At 36.7% G+C, this 15,800-nt stretch overlaps 1 protein-coding gene across 1 annotated transcript; it reads left to right on the plus strand.

The window, feature by feature from the left end:
* The first annotated feature begins 7,895 nt into the window (after window positions 1-7,895).
* On the plus strand, window positions 7,896-9,558 carry LOC129443376 (uncharacterized). Its single transcript, XM_073858177.1, has 4 exons — window positions 7,896-7,995; window positions 8,108-8,253; window positions 8,340-8,523; window positions 9,300-9,558. The coding sequence occupies exons 1-4, from the start codon at window positions 7,938-7,940 to the stop codon at window positions 9,539-9,541; spliced, it is 630 nt and encodes a 209-aa protein (XP_073714278.1). The 5' UTR covers window positions 7,896-7,937; the 3' UTR covers window positions 9,542-9,558.
* The last annotated feature ends 6,242 nt before the right edge of the window (window positions 9,559-15,800 follow it).

A 15,800-nucleotide genomic window follows, 5' to 3' on the forward strand; every position in this document is an offset into this window, starting at 1 on the left:
CTGTGCACTGGTGCCCACAGTAACAGGAAACACCTCTACATTGTACAAAAACACCCAGTTAGGATATGTCACACTTACATTACGCTTTAAAAATAAAGGCACTACACACAATGCCACAAAATAACCATAAAAACTTTGAGTATCTAAACAACCTTTCTGTTTCACAAAAGTTTTTTAGACTATAATAGATAAGAAAGAAAGAACCTCTAACTGAATGGTTCTTTTGGCACCAAACAATTTTCTTCTGTGAAGAAACATTTAAGCACCTTGTGTGAGTGTAAAAGTTGTTTCTTATAGAATTACATTAATATTTTTTTAATGTTTAACACTTCATCATGGTGCACTTTGGTACTGTGCATCTTATAGAGAGTGCATGACTATTTAAAATTTTCTATTTTTTTTATTAAATGGATACTGAATGTAGATATTATAATCGTTGTCCTTGTGATACGCTGTTCTTCTCGTGTGAATCACTTTAAATTCTTGTCATGTCAAGATAAACCATCAGAGACGACAGGAGGACACAGAGGGTGGAGCTTTCACAAAGTGTTTAAACACACAAGAGGCTTTTTCACAGTCACTCTGCTTTGACCTCAACATCACTTCAAACATGATTCTCTATTGTTGGATATCATTTTTATTATCTATAGGTAAGAGACATCAGTTATCAGGAGCTTAATAACAATTAAGAAAAACTCAAAGAGCAAATTCTGTATGAATTTTTATTCATTTAATGATGATGCATTTCATATTTTTCTTTACAGGGAATTCCTTTGCAAACACAATTAAACCATTATCTTCTGAAAAACATGTTTATAGAGGTGAAAAAGTGATTTTGTCCTGTAACTACACTGGTGATGTACAAAACCTGCAATGGTATCGACAACATATGGGATCTCGACCAGACTTCCTCGTTCTTGTTACAGAATATTCAAAACCACCTGATACTTCACTTCGTCTGTCAGCAAAAGTTATAAAAGACATAAAGCGTGTGGATCTCATGATCTCCTCTGCTGAAGAAACCGACTCTGCTGTGTATTACTGTGCACTGGAGCCCACAGTGACAGGAAACACAACAACACTGTACAAAAACCTGCTTTCAGTCATGTGACTTTATACTGCTATTCATTTTAGACGTAAAAAACAAATCCAACTTTTAAAGATGTGCTCTTTCACACAAGCAATTTCATGAGGCATCATACAGAATTTAAATATATTTGTTTTGCTTCACACAGTGATTGTTCCCCTATTGGGCTTACAAATACAGAAAAGCTCAATGCAGAATTTGCCACTGGGTGGCGCTCAATCTCTAAATCTGTGTTTCACTCAGAGAAGAGCACAAATATGAATCTGTGTAATTTCATTCAAACATGCTGCTTTGTGCACTTCTGAAAATTTGTGTTTACTGCTGGTGATATTTAGTTTATTGTTCATTCATTACCTCTAACACATGATGTTAAAGGGGTCATATTATGAGATTTTTTAAGATGTAAAAGAAATCTTTGGTGTCCCAAGAGTGCGTGTGTGAAGTTTTAGCTCAAAATACTCCACAGATAATTTATTATAGCATGTTAAAATTGTTAATTTGTAGGCCTGAAAAAAAGTGTGCAGTTTTGGGGTGTGTCCTTTAAAATGCAAATGAGCAGATGAAGTGCAAACACTGATCACAATGATGGTGGTTTGATGTAATTGAAACTCAATTGTGCTTTCAAGTATTTCTTCTTTCATTCTCTTTCTCTCTGCACTAAACGGCAGTGCTGTGGTTGGATAGTGCAGATAAAGGGGGCGGTATTCTTGTAATTCGCCTTGCTACCTACCTCACAAAACAGGCAAAATTTGAATGACCTAAATTTTCACGGGCTTGCAGTAAATTGCTTACCCAGACAAAGTTACTGGGTTGATCTTTATCACATTTTCTAGGTTGATAGAAGCACTGGGAACCCAATTACAGCAGTTAAACATGAAAAACTCTGATTTTCACGCTATGACCCCTTTAAGTCACAGCACCTTTTCCTTTTTAGGAGACTCTTGTGGGACTCTGGATATCTGCCGAAGTCAACATGATTGCATGAAAAGTCGTGTTATAGTCACAAAATTACTGCGCTGTGATTTCAGCAAACTTTCTTTCTGAACACAATCATCTGTATCTCCCTCAGTGTTTTAAAGAACTGTCATGGTGTGCACATTCCATTGTTTTATACATTTTCTAGATTGATAGAAGCACTGGGGAGCCAATTATAGCACTTAAACATGGAAAAAGTCTGATTTTCACGCTATGACCCCTTTAAGGAAAACAATACAGCAATCATTATGGTATGAAAAATTTGTAAGTGTTTTACTTTTTGTAGTTGTGAACGATTAAATGTTACAAATATGCCTTGAACGCTTCAGCATCTATTTAAATGTACAAAAAATAAGTATTGTGTTTCTGAAAGTTACATGTAGTATTAATACTCTGTATAAACAGTGAGATCAGGCTGAACATGCTGCTGCAATGGTTATTAAATAGTCATACTAACTAAACCAATATAGTCAAGTTAGCATTTATGCTGCAAATACATAAAAATGTCACATACATTAGTCAAGGGTTTGCATCTCCTCCCCATAACTGCACTGCACAGAAAATCAACCATATGTTGCCAGTAGATGGTGCTCTATGATTCAAAATCAGACAGAAAATAACATTTTTATTATTTTGTTTGTATTATTTTTTATTTTATATGTGTATTATTCACCTCCTGCTATATGATATTCAGTTTCACTGTGTCTTTGATTAAATGTACACTACATAAGTAATTTGTATCTCTCCACAGGTCAGGTTTTGTGTGTTGATTTGATATTTATCTGCTCAATATTTGCTGATTTGCATGTTTGACATTCAATCTGCAACCCACATAGCAATGTTGTTCCGGCCCAGCTCCGGCCCACACAACCAGTTTTCCTCGGCCCACATACAATGAAGAATGACGGCCCTACAATGGCCCAGTTCTGGATTACAGACATACACATAACTGGCCCAGACCTGGGCCAGAACAGGGCCTACAAACAAGCCTACGATGGCCCTTGCATAGGCAGCCCTCACTTAGCCCCCAGGAAGCCCTCATGCAGCAAAATCCCCAGAGTTAAATAAACACTGCTGGATGTATACATTGTCCCAATCTTACAGAGTGTTAAAAAGTAACACTGAAGCAGAATTAAAAGCTCTGTTATCCTCTCTCTCCACCATCTCTGTCTGAAACCTAAAATTGCATTTTACATCTTACTTGTAGAGTCATTTTCATACTTTAGGTTTAGATTTTGTTCCATTTAAAGTCACCCTTATTGTGATTAGTGTTTGTTAGGGGTCAAGCACCGAAGGTGCTGAGACACCTATTGTTTTTGTCAGTATTATTATTATTATATTTCCCCAATGGGAGTCTATGGCAGCCCTATGAACCGTACATAGGAAAATGATCAAATTTGGCACAGTTGTAGAGGTGGTCCTGAAAAGTCAAGTGACCAAAAATGGGGTCTCTAGCACTAACTCTATAGCGCCACCAACAGTGCAAAAATTAAATGTTCAAATGGTTATAACTGCTGATCCACTTGATCTACGAAAATTCTACTTAGTACACGTGATTGCTCTCCTCATGCTTATTGTTTTTAATGCCTTACAGTAAAACTCTACCCATTACAGTAGCGGCCATTTTGAAATATACAGTATTCCGTTTATTCGCTACTCCTCCTTCAAATTTGGTTAAATTGTTATGAAATTTGGCACAGGTGAACTTTGGAGTGAGCCGCACAGGAATGACCGACCAGAATTTTGATATTTATCTTTGTTCAAAAGTAATAAATGTGCAAACTTAACGAGGTTGACGCAAAAATGGTTCTGAAGCTGTAGCTCGGTCATTCTTTGATCAATTGAAATGAAATTTGGTACACTTCATGTGGACCATGAACTTGGGGTTCCTGCCAAATTTGGTGACAGCGCCACCTATGGGTCATGATATATGAAAATAGGCTATTTTTGCCCATAACTTCTGAATACTTTGTCTGATATTAATTTCTTTGTGAAATTGTATTCACTGGTTTATGCCGATTGCAACGATACCTCGTTTGTCATTTTCCAACATTCTGTTCATGTGTTATTGTAAAGCATATGGTAGATGATTTTTTTGCTATTCCTTTTACAAATTTTGTTTATTTTATGCCTGGTACTGCTAGTATAATGTTTGGAGCAATCCGCACAGAAATGACCGAACAGATTTTTGATATTCTGTTCTCTTTCTTAGAAATAGCACTCCAAAGTTGACCGTGCCTGTGACATTGTCTATTTGTCATAGTAAATTAATGTGACTGTATATTACATTGTATAGCATTACTATACAGAATGATGTTCTTGTCTTCAATCTCATTTGAGCTTTTTGATTGTCATATACATTGTATTTCTGTTAGTTCTGCTCTGCACTGTCAGTTCTGCATCTGTGTTGATTGGCACATGCCAATCCTTGCAGCACCTAAGCTGTTTTTTTGCTGCCTCTTGAGCTGTGTTAACTGAGTTGCGCATCTGGTTAATCACATGCCATGAGATTCAGAGGTTATTGGTTCGAATCCCATGTGCAGTGGTATTTTGTTTTGTGATTCTCATACTATACATTGTATTTCAGTTATTTGTGCTCTCTGTTGTCATTTCTACACTTTTGGTAATTGATGGATATCAATGTTTATAGCTGTAAAGCTGTATTCTACAGCTTGGACACACCAACTCAGTGGTTTAACTGTTTACTCAGTGGCGCATGCGGTTAGTGCTGTGCTTTGGGAACATAAGGTCATGGGTTCGAATCCCAGCTCTTACTTTCACTTATTGAGATTTCCTTTTTTGTTCCCTTTAACACGTTCTTCTCGACCTGTCTGGTTTTCCACATGTGTTATATTTTTGCCATCTTTTCTGTTGTTGCTCCGCACTGCAGTGGTTCTGCTCTGCATTTGCTTTGCTTCGGGTTCGGGCTCTGTATTGCGTGCTTTCTGCGCTTTGCGCATTTGCTGCGTCGTGTGGTTTTTGCTGTGCTTTGGGTGCTCATTGCGCTGAAGGTGCTTGACCCCGCAATTGCTGCTTGCAGCTATATTTTTAGTTGAACTTGACTCTTGACCCTTCCCTTATATAGTTTTTTGACTGCTTTAACTCTGTGTTTCAAGACATATTGTTTACAGCAGAGAAAAGACAATTGAGCAATTATTTGATGGTGATTAGCACTGTTAATAAAGTCTAAACATCATCAACTAGAAAACGTATGCATTAATTTAATGTTTGAACACTTATCAGAAGCATCTTTCTCTGACAATAATGTGATACTACAGTATGAGATCCAGCTCTCTCATAGCAGTTTGTTATTCTGAAGAATTTTGAAACACTGACACTTAAAATTAACTGGTTTGTTATGCAGACACACAAACATCAAGAATCAGAGTTTGAATCACAATGATGGTGACAATAAAATGAAGAACTTAATGCCGCAATGCATGCTGGGTATCAACAAATTACAACTCTCATCCAGGACTCCCATCATGCACTGCAGCATGGATAAATAATGAACTTTTTACTATTTTCTTTGTCACCATGGTTGGGGTTCGTGCTCTGATTCTTGATGTTTGTGTTTCTACATAACAAACGGGTTAATTTTAAGTGTCAGTGTTTTAAAATTCTTCAGAATAACAAACTGCTATGAGAGAGCTGGATTTCATACTGTAGTATCACATTATTGTCAGAGAAAGATGCTTCTGATAAGTGTTCAAACATTAAATTAATACATACGTTTTCTAGATGATGATGTTTAGACTTTATTAACAGTGCTAACCACTATCAAATAATTGCTCAATTGTTTTTTCCCTGCTGTAAACGACATGTCTTAACAACACAAAGTTAAAGCAGTCAAAAAACTAGGTAAGGGAAGAGTCAAGAGTCAAGTCCAACTAAAACAAACACTAATCACAATAAGGGTGACTTTAAATGGAACGAAATGTAAACCTAAAGTATGAAAATGACTCTCCAAGTAAGATGTAAAATGCAATTTTAGGTTTCAGAGAGAGAGATGGTGAGAGATAGCCTGGCTCCGCCCTCCGACGTGCTTCCGCTTAATTTTCATTTCGCTTCAGCAGTACGTCTGGGATTGCTCTGTAGAGTTTTGTTTTCTCCTGCAAAAATCTGCAGGACCAATCAGCAAACAGATGGGGGTGGCTAAGAACGATGATGTTGAGGTCGTGCGTCAGTTTGAGTTGTAGTTCAGTAATGGCAGCGGAGAAAGACGTGAGAAAAGCTATTCGGTCCGTTGTTGAAAAACTGCCGAATATACAGAAGTTAAAGCCGGAGCAAGAACCAGGTCTGCTAAGTTTTGTTTGTCTGATTATTCTGACTTGTTGTTTCCAGACGGTTTCGGTGCATGATATACGTCACGACCACACGTTAGCGATTGGCTTTGGCAAATCCTGAGTGACTCTGGGCAGATCCAATAGTTTTAAACTTCAGCAATGGACCCTCCTTAACTCAAGTAACGCTTTGCAATGGAGAGTGGCCAGACTCTCTGTACAAATGAAATGAATGTACGAGAGTTTGGTTGGACCAGGCTAGGTGAGAGAGAGGATAACAAAGCTTTTAATTCTGCTTCAGTGTTACTTTTTAACACTCTGTAAGATTGGGACAATATATACATCCAGCAGTGTTTATTTAACTCTGGGGATTTTGCTGCATAAGGACTTCCTGGGGGCTAAGTGAGGGCTGCCTATGCAAGGGCCATTGTAGGCTTGTTTGTAGGGCCTGTTCTGGCCCAGGTCTGGGCCAGTTATGTGCTATTGTCTGTAATCCAGAACTGGGCCATTGTAGGGCCGTCATTCTTTGTTGTATGTGGGCCGAGGAAAACTGGTTGTGTGGCCCGGAGCTGGGCCGGAACAACATTGCTATGTGGGAAGAAATGTATGCTTACTGGTTTATTTAAATGTACATGTATTTACTATATAAAAAAGAGTTTATACATAAGCAGTAGCCTACATCACAAGTTAAATTAGACTAGACTAAAGTAGGTGGCTCATATTTCGATTTCACCAATACATAGTACTGAGCAACTGAGACTCAGAATTTAGTTAAATCTACACTTTTGTTAAATCTAACTGGATAATACACAACATGCTACAAATGCAAGTTTCCCACTTAAAGGGACACAAGGCAGCATTTTTATGTTAATAAATCATCTTCGTAAGTCGGTATATGGTTAAATGACTCATTACATGACGAATGAAGACTCTCTCGCCCGCCCCTACCGTCTGTAGGAAGAATACCCCACTTGCAAGTTCGCTGTATCCGACCCGGTGTCCTTCAGTCTCGTATAGTCTCAGATATAGAAAGCATTTACTCCCAGACACTAGGGGGAGCTAGTAGAGAAATAATACTCAGACTTGCCTTGTGTCCCTTTAACAAAAACTATTATATATATATATTTTTTAAGTTGAATTAACTTTAAGGCAACCAGGTAACTTACTTTTTAAGTACAGTGCTGTTAACATTATGCAAATTTTCAAAACATACAGATTTTATTGTAATAAAATGTTTCTTGTTTATGTGAATGTTCGAGGAATGTTACAATGTATATCATTTTCAAACTTTATGACAATGTTATGTTTTAATGTTCTCTCAACATTTAAAACATATATTTTTGTATATTTTAAGAATTTTTTGCTAATTATAGATATATACCTCTCATTTAAAAAAATATATATATTTTATTGCTGAATGTTCTGTAAAAATATTGCTGTGGAAAACATAATTTATTTAATACAAAAGTTTTGGTTCTTGTCATATCTGTGGGTGGAGCTTATAGACTTATAGACAGCAGAAGAAAATCAAAGACACAACATAACTTTACTTAAACTTTGAACCCAGCTACTCGTATAGACTCGTCTAAATTATGAATCCCAAAACTTTGTTACTTGTCTCTGCTGTTTTAATATTTGGTCAAAGCTATGGTAAGTACTGTTTTTTTATTTTCCAGTTAATCCCAAATCAAATGTTACAACGATTTTCAGTCGTAATTTAAATCTGTGACACAGTTTATTCAGAGTTTTTGTTATTATTTAGGTGAAGCCAATCTCATCAGACCATCAGGTAAAACCTCTGTGTCTATAACTGAAGGACATAACGTCACACTGTCCTGTACATATTATGGATCAGTTTACAGTCTTCACTGGTACCGACAGATGTCTGGATCAAGACCCGAGTTTCTAGTGCTGATCAGAGGCGGACAATCCATGTGCCATGAGTAAAAGTCCTCTCCAGTATTTTGTTCCAATCACCTGTATTTGCTAATTAGCACAGTTTTTCAGCAGGAGGTGAGCTCCTGGCTCGTTGTTGTTTTAAGCCCTCAACGAAGCCTTCAAGGCAGCGCTGCTTGGAAGGCAGTCCACGTGCCCTGAGTGTTTCAGCCAATCACAGCACTGGTGCTAGATATCGAGCCTTCTGCCAGCTTCTGGCAGCTCGAGCCCACCATTGGTCAGGTGAGTAGCGCATATATGGTAAGATAGGAATGTGATTGTTTTTGCATTCAAGCTTTTCGGGTGTTTAGGTGACGTGTTTTCACGTCTTCATGTGTCCGTGGCGCGATTTTCTTTTTGTGCCGGTTTCATGTATTGGTTGCGCAATTGTTTTTCATTTTTTCAAACCATTGTCGCTAAGGATTGGGGTTAGATTTGTGGTTTTCCTCTCATCTTTTCGGCTGTTTTTGCTTGAGGATAAAGTTGGGTTTGGCATAAATGTGGATGTCATTTTATGCATTGGTTTGTATGTCAGAATTTTAAACCATTTTTGGTTGTGGTTGGGTTTAGAGTTGGGTTAGGATGTAATATTCTTTAACAGAAAGTTGTTCTAATCCCAATCCCAAGCGACAAAAAAAAAAAGGAAAAACAGTTGAGTAACCAATACATGAAACTGGCACGAAAAAGAAAGTCGTGCCACAGACCCGTGAAAACACGTCACTTAAACGCTTGAAACATTTCGAGCTAAATTCAAATTCAGTCACATTCCTATCTTACCATATCTGTGCTACTCACCTGACCAACGGTGAGCTCAAACTGCCAGAAGCTGGCAGAAGGCTCGATTTCTTGCACCAGTGCTGTGATTGGCTGAAATCCTAGGGGCATGTGGAGTGCCTTCCAGGCAGCGCTGCCTTGAAGGCTTCGTTGAGGGCTTAAAACACCAACAAGCCAGGAGCTCACGTCCTGCTGAAAAACTGGGCTAATTAGCAAATCCAGGTGATTGAAACAAAATACTGGAGAGGACTTTTACTCATGGCACATGGATTGTCCGCCTCTGGTGCTGATAGTTGAGTCTACTAAATCTGTGATACCATCTACTCCACCTCAACCACACATGTCCATCAGACTCCAGAATAAACAAGTTGATCTGGAGATCTCATCTGCTGCTGTATCAGACTCTGCTCTCTATTACTGTGCCATGGAGCCCACAGTGACAGGAAACACAACAACACTGTACAAAAACATTTACACCTTTCTTTAAACTTAATGTTTCCAGCATCATCTTCACCCCATAGCACCTATTACAATTATATTCTGATCTCTAAATATCCATCTGTCATATTCAAGTATACTGTAAACCTATAAGTTAATTCACAAAATGAAATAAATTCATTCACCACTAAAGCATTATGATCTAAGATCATTTGTGATTTATAGATCATACACTTGGAAGACAGGTGTTCACACGTTCTTTGCATACATTTGTTTTCTTTGATACACATTTGGTAAATGATCTTGGGTCATCATATAAAAACAGATTAATGTTATTGTCCCATAAGAAAGAATCATTCAGCCTTTAACCCCAGTGGAGGGCGCTCTGCTTCATTTTGTAGTCCTTGTGCACCTCAATTATTTTGCCACTGGGTGGAGCTACAGAATAAAGTAATACATATCTGATGTCAGAAGGTGGAGCTGTGATGCTCTGCAAAACAGTAAAGTTATAGTAGTGAAGATGCACATACTGATAAAACACACTTCCTGATTCTAACTCTTACTAGATAAATATTATGTTTATTTACATATTTCTTAGCTTGTTGAATCATCTGGGTAAGATGACCTTTTACATTTTATTTTAAAGGGGTCATAGCGTGAAAATCAGACTCTATGAAAGTCGCATTCCTATCTTACCATATCTGCGCTACTCACCTGACCAACGGTGAGCTCAAACTGCCAGAAGCTGGTGGAAGGCTCCATATCTAGCACCAGTGCTGTGATTGGCTGAAATGCTCGGGGCACGGGGAGTGCCTTCCAGGCAGCGCTGCCTTGAAGGCTTTGTTGAGGGCTTAAAACACCAACAAGCCAGGAGGTCACCTCCTGCTGAAAAACTGGGGGGCGTCCAGGTTCAATCGCCTAATTGCATGCAACCATCTCTTTCATTTTTCGCGATCCTTTTCGGAGGGAATTCCAAAAAACTTTTTATCATGCTCCCAACGAGCCATACAATTGACCACACAGCAAGAGTGAACCATTCTTTTCTCTAAATCCTCCTCTAAACGTGCAAAACAATCAAATTACAGGTATCTAGCGGTGTTTCCTGCAACTGTTTATTATATTGACTTGTTTGATTGATTGTTATGTAAATGATAGAGAAACATTGCATTTTATTATTTTAGAAAACATTATTTCTGAATGTTCAGTAAATATATTGCTGTAGAAAACACAATTCACTTATTAGGTTTAGATGTTGATGTTTTGTTTAATTTTAAGTCACCATTATTGTGATTAGTGTTTGTTTTTGTTGGGCTCTTGACCCTTGACTTTTTGCTTGCTACATTTTTTCCTGGTTGTGTTAACTTTGTGTTAATGCACCACATTTGTTATGAACATGTAAAGTTAATAGTGAAATTCTGTGGTGGTTGGTTTAATGGTAAAGATCATCACCTCTTTCATGTACTAATTAAAACTTTATTTCCTGTAAACATTGTGTATGAGATCCAGCGTTTTCACACCAGTTTGCCATTAAGGAGTTTAAGAAACTTTGCACCTAAAAGATGTCTGCTGTATAACTGGGACGCACAAACATCAAGAATCAGAGTATGAATCTCAACCATGGTGACAATAAATTGAAAAACTTCATGCTGCAATGCATGCTGGGTATCAACAAATTACAAATCTCATTCAGGACTCCAAGCATGCACTGCAGCATGGATAAATAATGATTGTTTTTTACAATTTTCTTTGTCACCATGGTTGAGATTCATACTCTGATTCTTGATGTTTGTGCGTCCCAATTATGAAATGGATATTTTTGTCCAAAGTTTCTTAAACTACTTAATGACAAACTGTTCTGAAAGTGCTGGATCTCATTTACATTTTTGACAGAAAATTAACTTTTGATTAGTAAATTAATAAGGTGATGATCTTTACCATAATGTACCAACAACCACAGAATTACATTATTAACTTTGCATGTTCATAACAAATGTGGTGCATTAACACAAAGTTAACACAACAAGGGAAAAATCTAGCAAGCAAAAGTCAAGAGTCCAACAAAACAAACAAACACTAATCACAATAATGGTGACTTAAAATTAAAAAAAACATCAACATCTAAACCTAATAAGTAAATTGTGTTTTCTACAGCAATTTATTTACTGAACATTCAGAGATAATGTTTTATAAAATATATAACAAATATAATAAAATAAAATAATAGAAATATAAAAAATAAATATAATAAAATGCAACGTTTCTCTATCATTTACATAACAATCAAACAAGTCAATATAATAAACAGTTGTTGTTTTAAACATTGTGTGAAGATTAAAACATGACATTGTCATAACGTTTAAAAATGGTAAAATGTAACATTCCTCTAACGTTCAGACAACACAGAAACGTTCTTAGAATATCACATCCCGTTATTTCGGGCCATAAGAAGGCCAGCAGTGCCGCATCTTTGCCTGAAGTGGCCCACATGTGCTTGCTATCTGGGTCTGTTCTTTAATTTGATATTTTGTATGTTTATATATTTAAAGAAGAGTATTTTCTGGAAGGCATTAAACTTTTGTGAAAATCATAAAAAATGCTGACGCTGGCTGGCAACGTTTAAAAAAAATTATATTGGGAACGATATTTGAGAAAAATAGGCCTTTTGTGCACATAGAAAAAGTCTTAAATCTTTGAGTTTATAATTTTGTTTAGTGTACATTATTTCTGACAGCTTCATCAGGAATCATTAAAAACACTTGTTGTTAAACTGATGGTTTTCTTAATTAGCTCATTTTTCACCTTACCTTTATTGCAGTGCCATGACACCTGTCAGCCACATATATATTACAGAAAAGCAAGCAAAGATGAAAATATTGCCAGAGGGCGGAGCTTAATGTCAAGATGTCAAAGCATATCAAACTTAGAGAGGATGTCAGTAAAGAAAATCAGATTCTTGATTCTTCTTCAGAGATTAAAGCATCATGATTATTTTCATTCTCATCACTTTATTGTGGACATGTGTTGGTAAGATATAATTGTACTTCTATTATTCAGAACTAAACTGTTTACTATTATTTTACTGTTAACTGAGACTATTTACAGTATTTTACAAGTTATTTTCTGGATATCATGAAGCTGATTATCTGTATTTATATCCTCTATTCTTAGGGCACACAGATGCAGAAGCAATAAAACCTCTATCAAAGATTGAAAACTCTGCTGTCGGGGACAATGTTGTCCTGTCCTGTACTTATAAAGATTTTACTTCTACCGTAGAAACTTTACAATGGTACATACAATATCCCAAATCTAAACCAGAGTTCCTACTTATCATCTTCCCACATGGAGCTATGAGTGAAAAAAGACCACACAGATTTTCAGCTGAAGTTCATCAAGACATCAAGCAAGTAGATTTGAAGATCTCATCTGTTATAGAGACAGATTATGTCATGTATTACTGTGCCCTGGTGCCCACAGTAACAGGAAATATAACAGCATCATACAAAAACCTATAATAACACTTCACTCTTTTGCACTGTAGTGATCTTATGCAGACTGTATTAAACATTTACATAATCTCATCTAGTGCTCATCCTACTGATCGTTTACCACAGATGAATAGCTCTTTTTCACAATGATTTTAAAGGGCCCAGGGCATACAGAGGTTAGGATTGCTACTTTGTAGGTGTGAGCAAAAAATAGGTCATTGATATTTGGCCCTCTTTATGATGTCTTAAGGAGCTCTTATTATAATAATACCGCCCCCTTAATGCGCACTATCCAACCACAGCACTGCCATTTAGTGCAGAGAGAAAGAGAGAGAAAAGAAGGACTTGACAGCACAATTGAGTTTCAATTACAACAAACCACCATCATTGTGATCAGTGTTTGCGTTTCATCCGCTCATTTGCATTTTAAAGGACACACCCAAAACGACAAATTTTTGCTCACACCTACAAAGTGGCAATGCTAACATCTTCATGCCATTGGCCCTTTAAAATGCTGGACGTTTACAACAACTACCTATGGAAAAATAAAGTAAACTTGAATGTACTTAAAATATATATAAATACCAGCCAGTTTAACTGTATTTCATTGTTATTTCTGTGTTAAATAAAAATGCAAAACTTTTAAACACTACAAATATTATAATCGAATGTAAAGTTCAACATTAGTAGAACCTTAAACAGTATACTAAATACCAGTAACATTTATGGTGTCTCAAAGATGTTCTTAATTTTTATTTTGTATGTTAAGTAGAAAATGGATGCATGAAAATAGTACATTTACTAGTTAAGTGAACTTAAAGGGGACATATTATGAAAATCAGACTTTTTCCATGTTTAATTGCTATAATTGTGTCCCCAGTGCACCTATCAACCTAGAAAATGTGAAAAAGATCAACCCAGTAACTTAGTTTTGGTAAACCATTCTCTGCAAGCATGTGAAAAAATAGGTCATTGTAATTTGGCTCCTATTGTGATGTCAGAATAGGATAATAACGCCCCCTTTATCTGCACTATCCAACCACAGCACAACCATTTAGTACGGAAAGAAAGAGAGAGAGAGTAAATAATTCACAGCACAATTGAGTTTCAGTTGCAACAAACCACCATCATTGTGATCAGTGTTTACACTTCAAACGCTCATTTGCATTTTAAATGACACACCCAAAACGGCACACTTTTGCTCAGACCTAGATTTAGTTTACATCTTTAAAAAATCTCATAATATGTCCCCTTTAAAGGGGCCCTGGCATGAAAATTAGACTTTTTCCATGTTTAAGTGATATAATTGGGTTGCAAGTGCTTCTATCAACCTAGAAAATGTGAAAAAGATCAACCCATTAACGTTTTGGTAAGACATTCTCTACAAGGACATACAAAAATAGGTCGTTGAAATTTGGCCTTCTTTATGATGTCATAAGGAGCTCTTATTAGAATAATACTGCCACCTTTATCTGCACTATCCAACCACAGCACTGCTATTTAGTGCAGAGAGTAAGAGGGAGAAAAGGACGACTTGACAGCACAATTGAGTTTTAATTACAACAAACCACCATCATTGTGATCAGTGTTTGCACTTCATCAGCTCATTTGCATTTTAAAGAACACACCCAAAATGGCACATTTTTGCACACATCAACAAAGTGTCAATTTTAACATGTTATAATAAATTATCTATATGGTATTTTGAGCTACAACTTCACATATGTGCTCTGGGGACACCAAAGATTTATTTGACATCTTAAAAAAGTCTTGTGCCATGGCCCCTTTAAATACAATTTATTTAATGCACATTTATCCACCTGAGTACAGGTATAGTTATACAATTCTTTGTGTAAATCTCTGTAAAATTAAACCTGTGAATAATACATTTCTGCTCATGCTTGTATTCTAATGACACTGTTAATGTTTTGTTGCTGAAATAAACAATTCATACATTAATGACACAGTCAAGGTTCACATCTCCTCTCAGTAACTGACGCTGCACAGAAAAGCTACCTTATTTTGCCAGGAGATGGTGCTCTATGACTCAAAATCAAATAGAAGAGACTGTTTTTTTATTTTTATTTTGTTTCACCAGTCATTATTCACCTCCTGCTATACAAGAGCTAATTTGATCCTAGATTAAATGTACATTATTTATGCCTAAAGTAATTTTTGTCTCATCACAGGCAGAGCCGGACAGTAACGGAGTACATTTACTTGAGTACAGTACTTAAGTACAATTTTGAGGGATCTGTACTTTACTCGAGTATTATTTTTGGGGAGTACTCATGACTTTACTCAAGTACATTTGAGAGGCAAATATTGTACTCTTTACTCCACTACATTTCTATTCATAACCGTGAGTACAAGTTACTTCTTCTAAAAAAAAAGGAAAAAGAAAAATCTCAGAAACCCTCGATTTGTTGTTTCCCTTTTCTCAAACGTGATTGGATTGTGCAGGCGCCACTGATTGGGACAGCCTATCAGTTATCACCTTCAGCTTTCCGCCAAAGTCCCAATAGTCAGATTTAGATAAGAGAAGAAATCATGGACGAAACAATGGATGAAGACGCAGCAGTTCCATCCTGGGAATGTATCAACCCGTGGCTCCACCTCGTCAGACTATTTTAATTTTCTAAACAAGTTAATGATAGTTTTCGCTTTAAGTGTTTGCTGTGTTTACCAAAACAGAGCTTCATCACCGCTTACAAAATTTCATCCCCTTGAGGGCGGCAGGGATCACTGGTGATCCCGGATTATTGTTGTTCAAAATTCATTACTCTTCAAAACATCACACTCTTACTTGATCTGGACAAA

Source organism: Misgurnus anguillicaudatus, chromosome 2 (genome assembly GCF_027580225.2).
Source record: "Misgurnus anguillicaudatus chromosome 2, ASM2758022v2, whole genome shotgun sequence".
Classification (NCBI taxonomy): domain Eukaryota; kingdom Metazoa; phylum Chordata; class Actinopteri; order Cypriniformes; family Cobitidae; genus Misgurnus; species Misgurnus anguillicaudatus.

Coding starts and splice junctions, on each gene's coding strand:
- LOC129443376 (XM_073858177.1), top strand. CDS start 7,938: ATGAATCCCAAAACTTTGTTACTTGTCTCTGCTGTTTTAATATTTGGT. Junction 7,996..8,107: donor AATATTTGGTCAAAGCTATG/GTAAGTACTGTT, acceptor GTTATTATTTAG/GTGAAGCCAATCTCATCAGA. Junction 8,254..8,339: donor GATCAAGACCCGAGTTTCTA/GTGCTGATCAGA, acceptor TTTGCTAATTAG/CACAGTTTTTCAGCAGGAGG.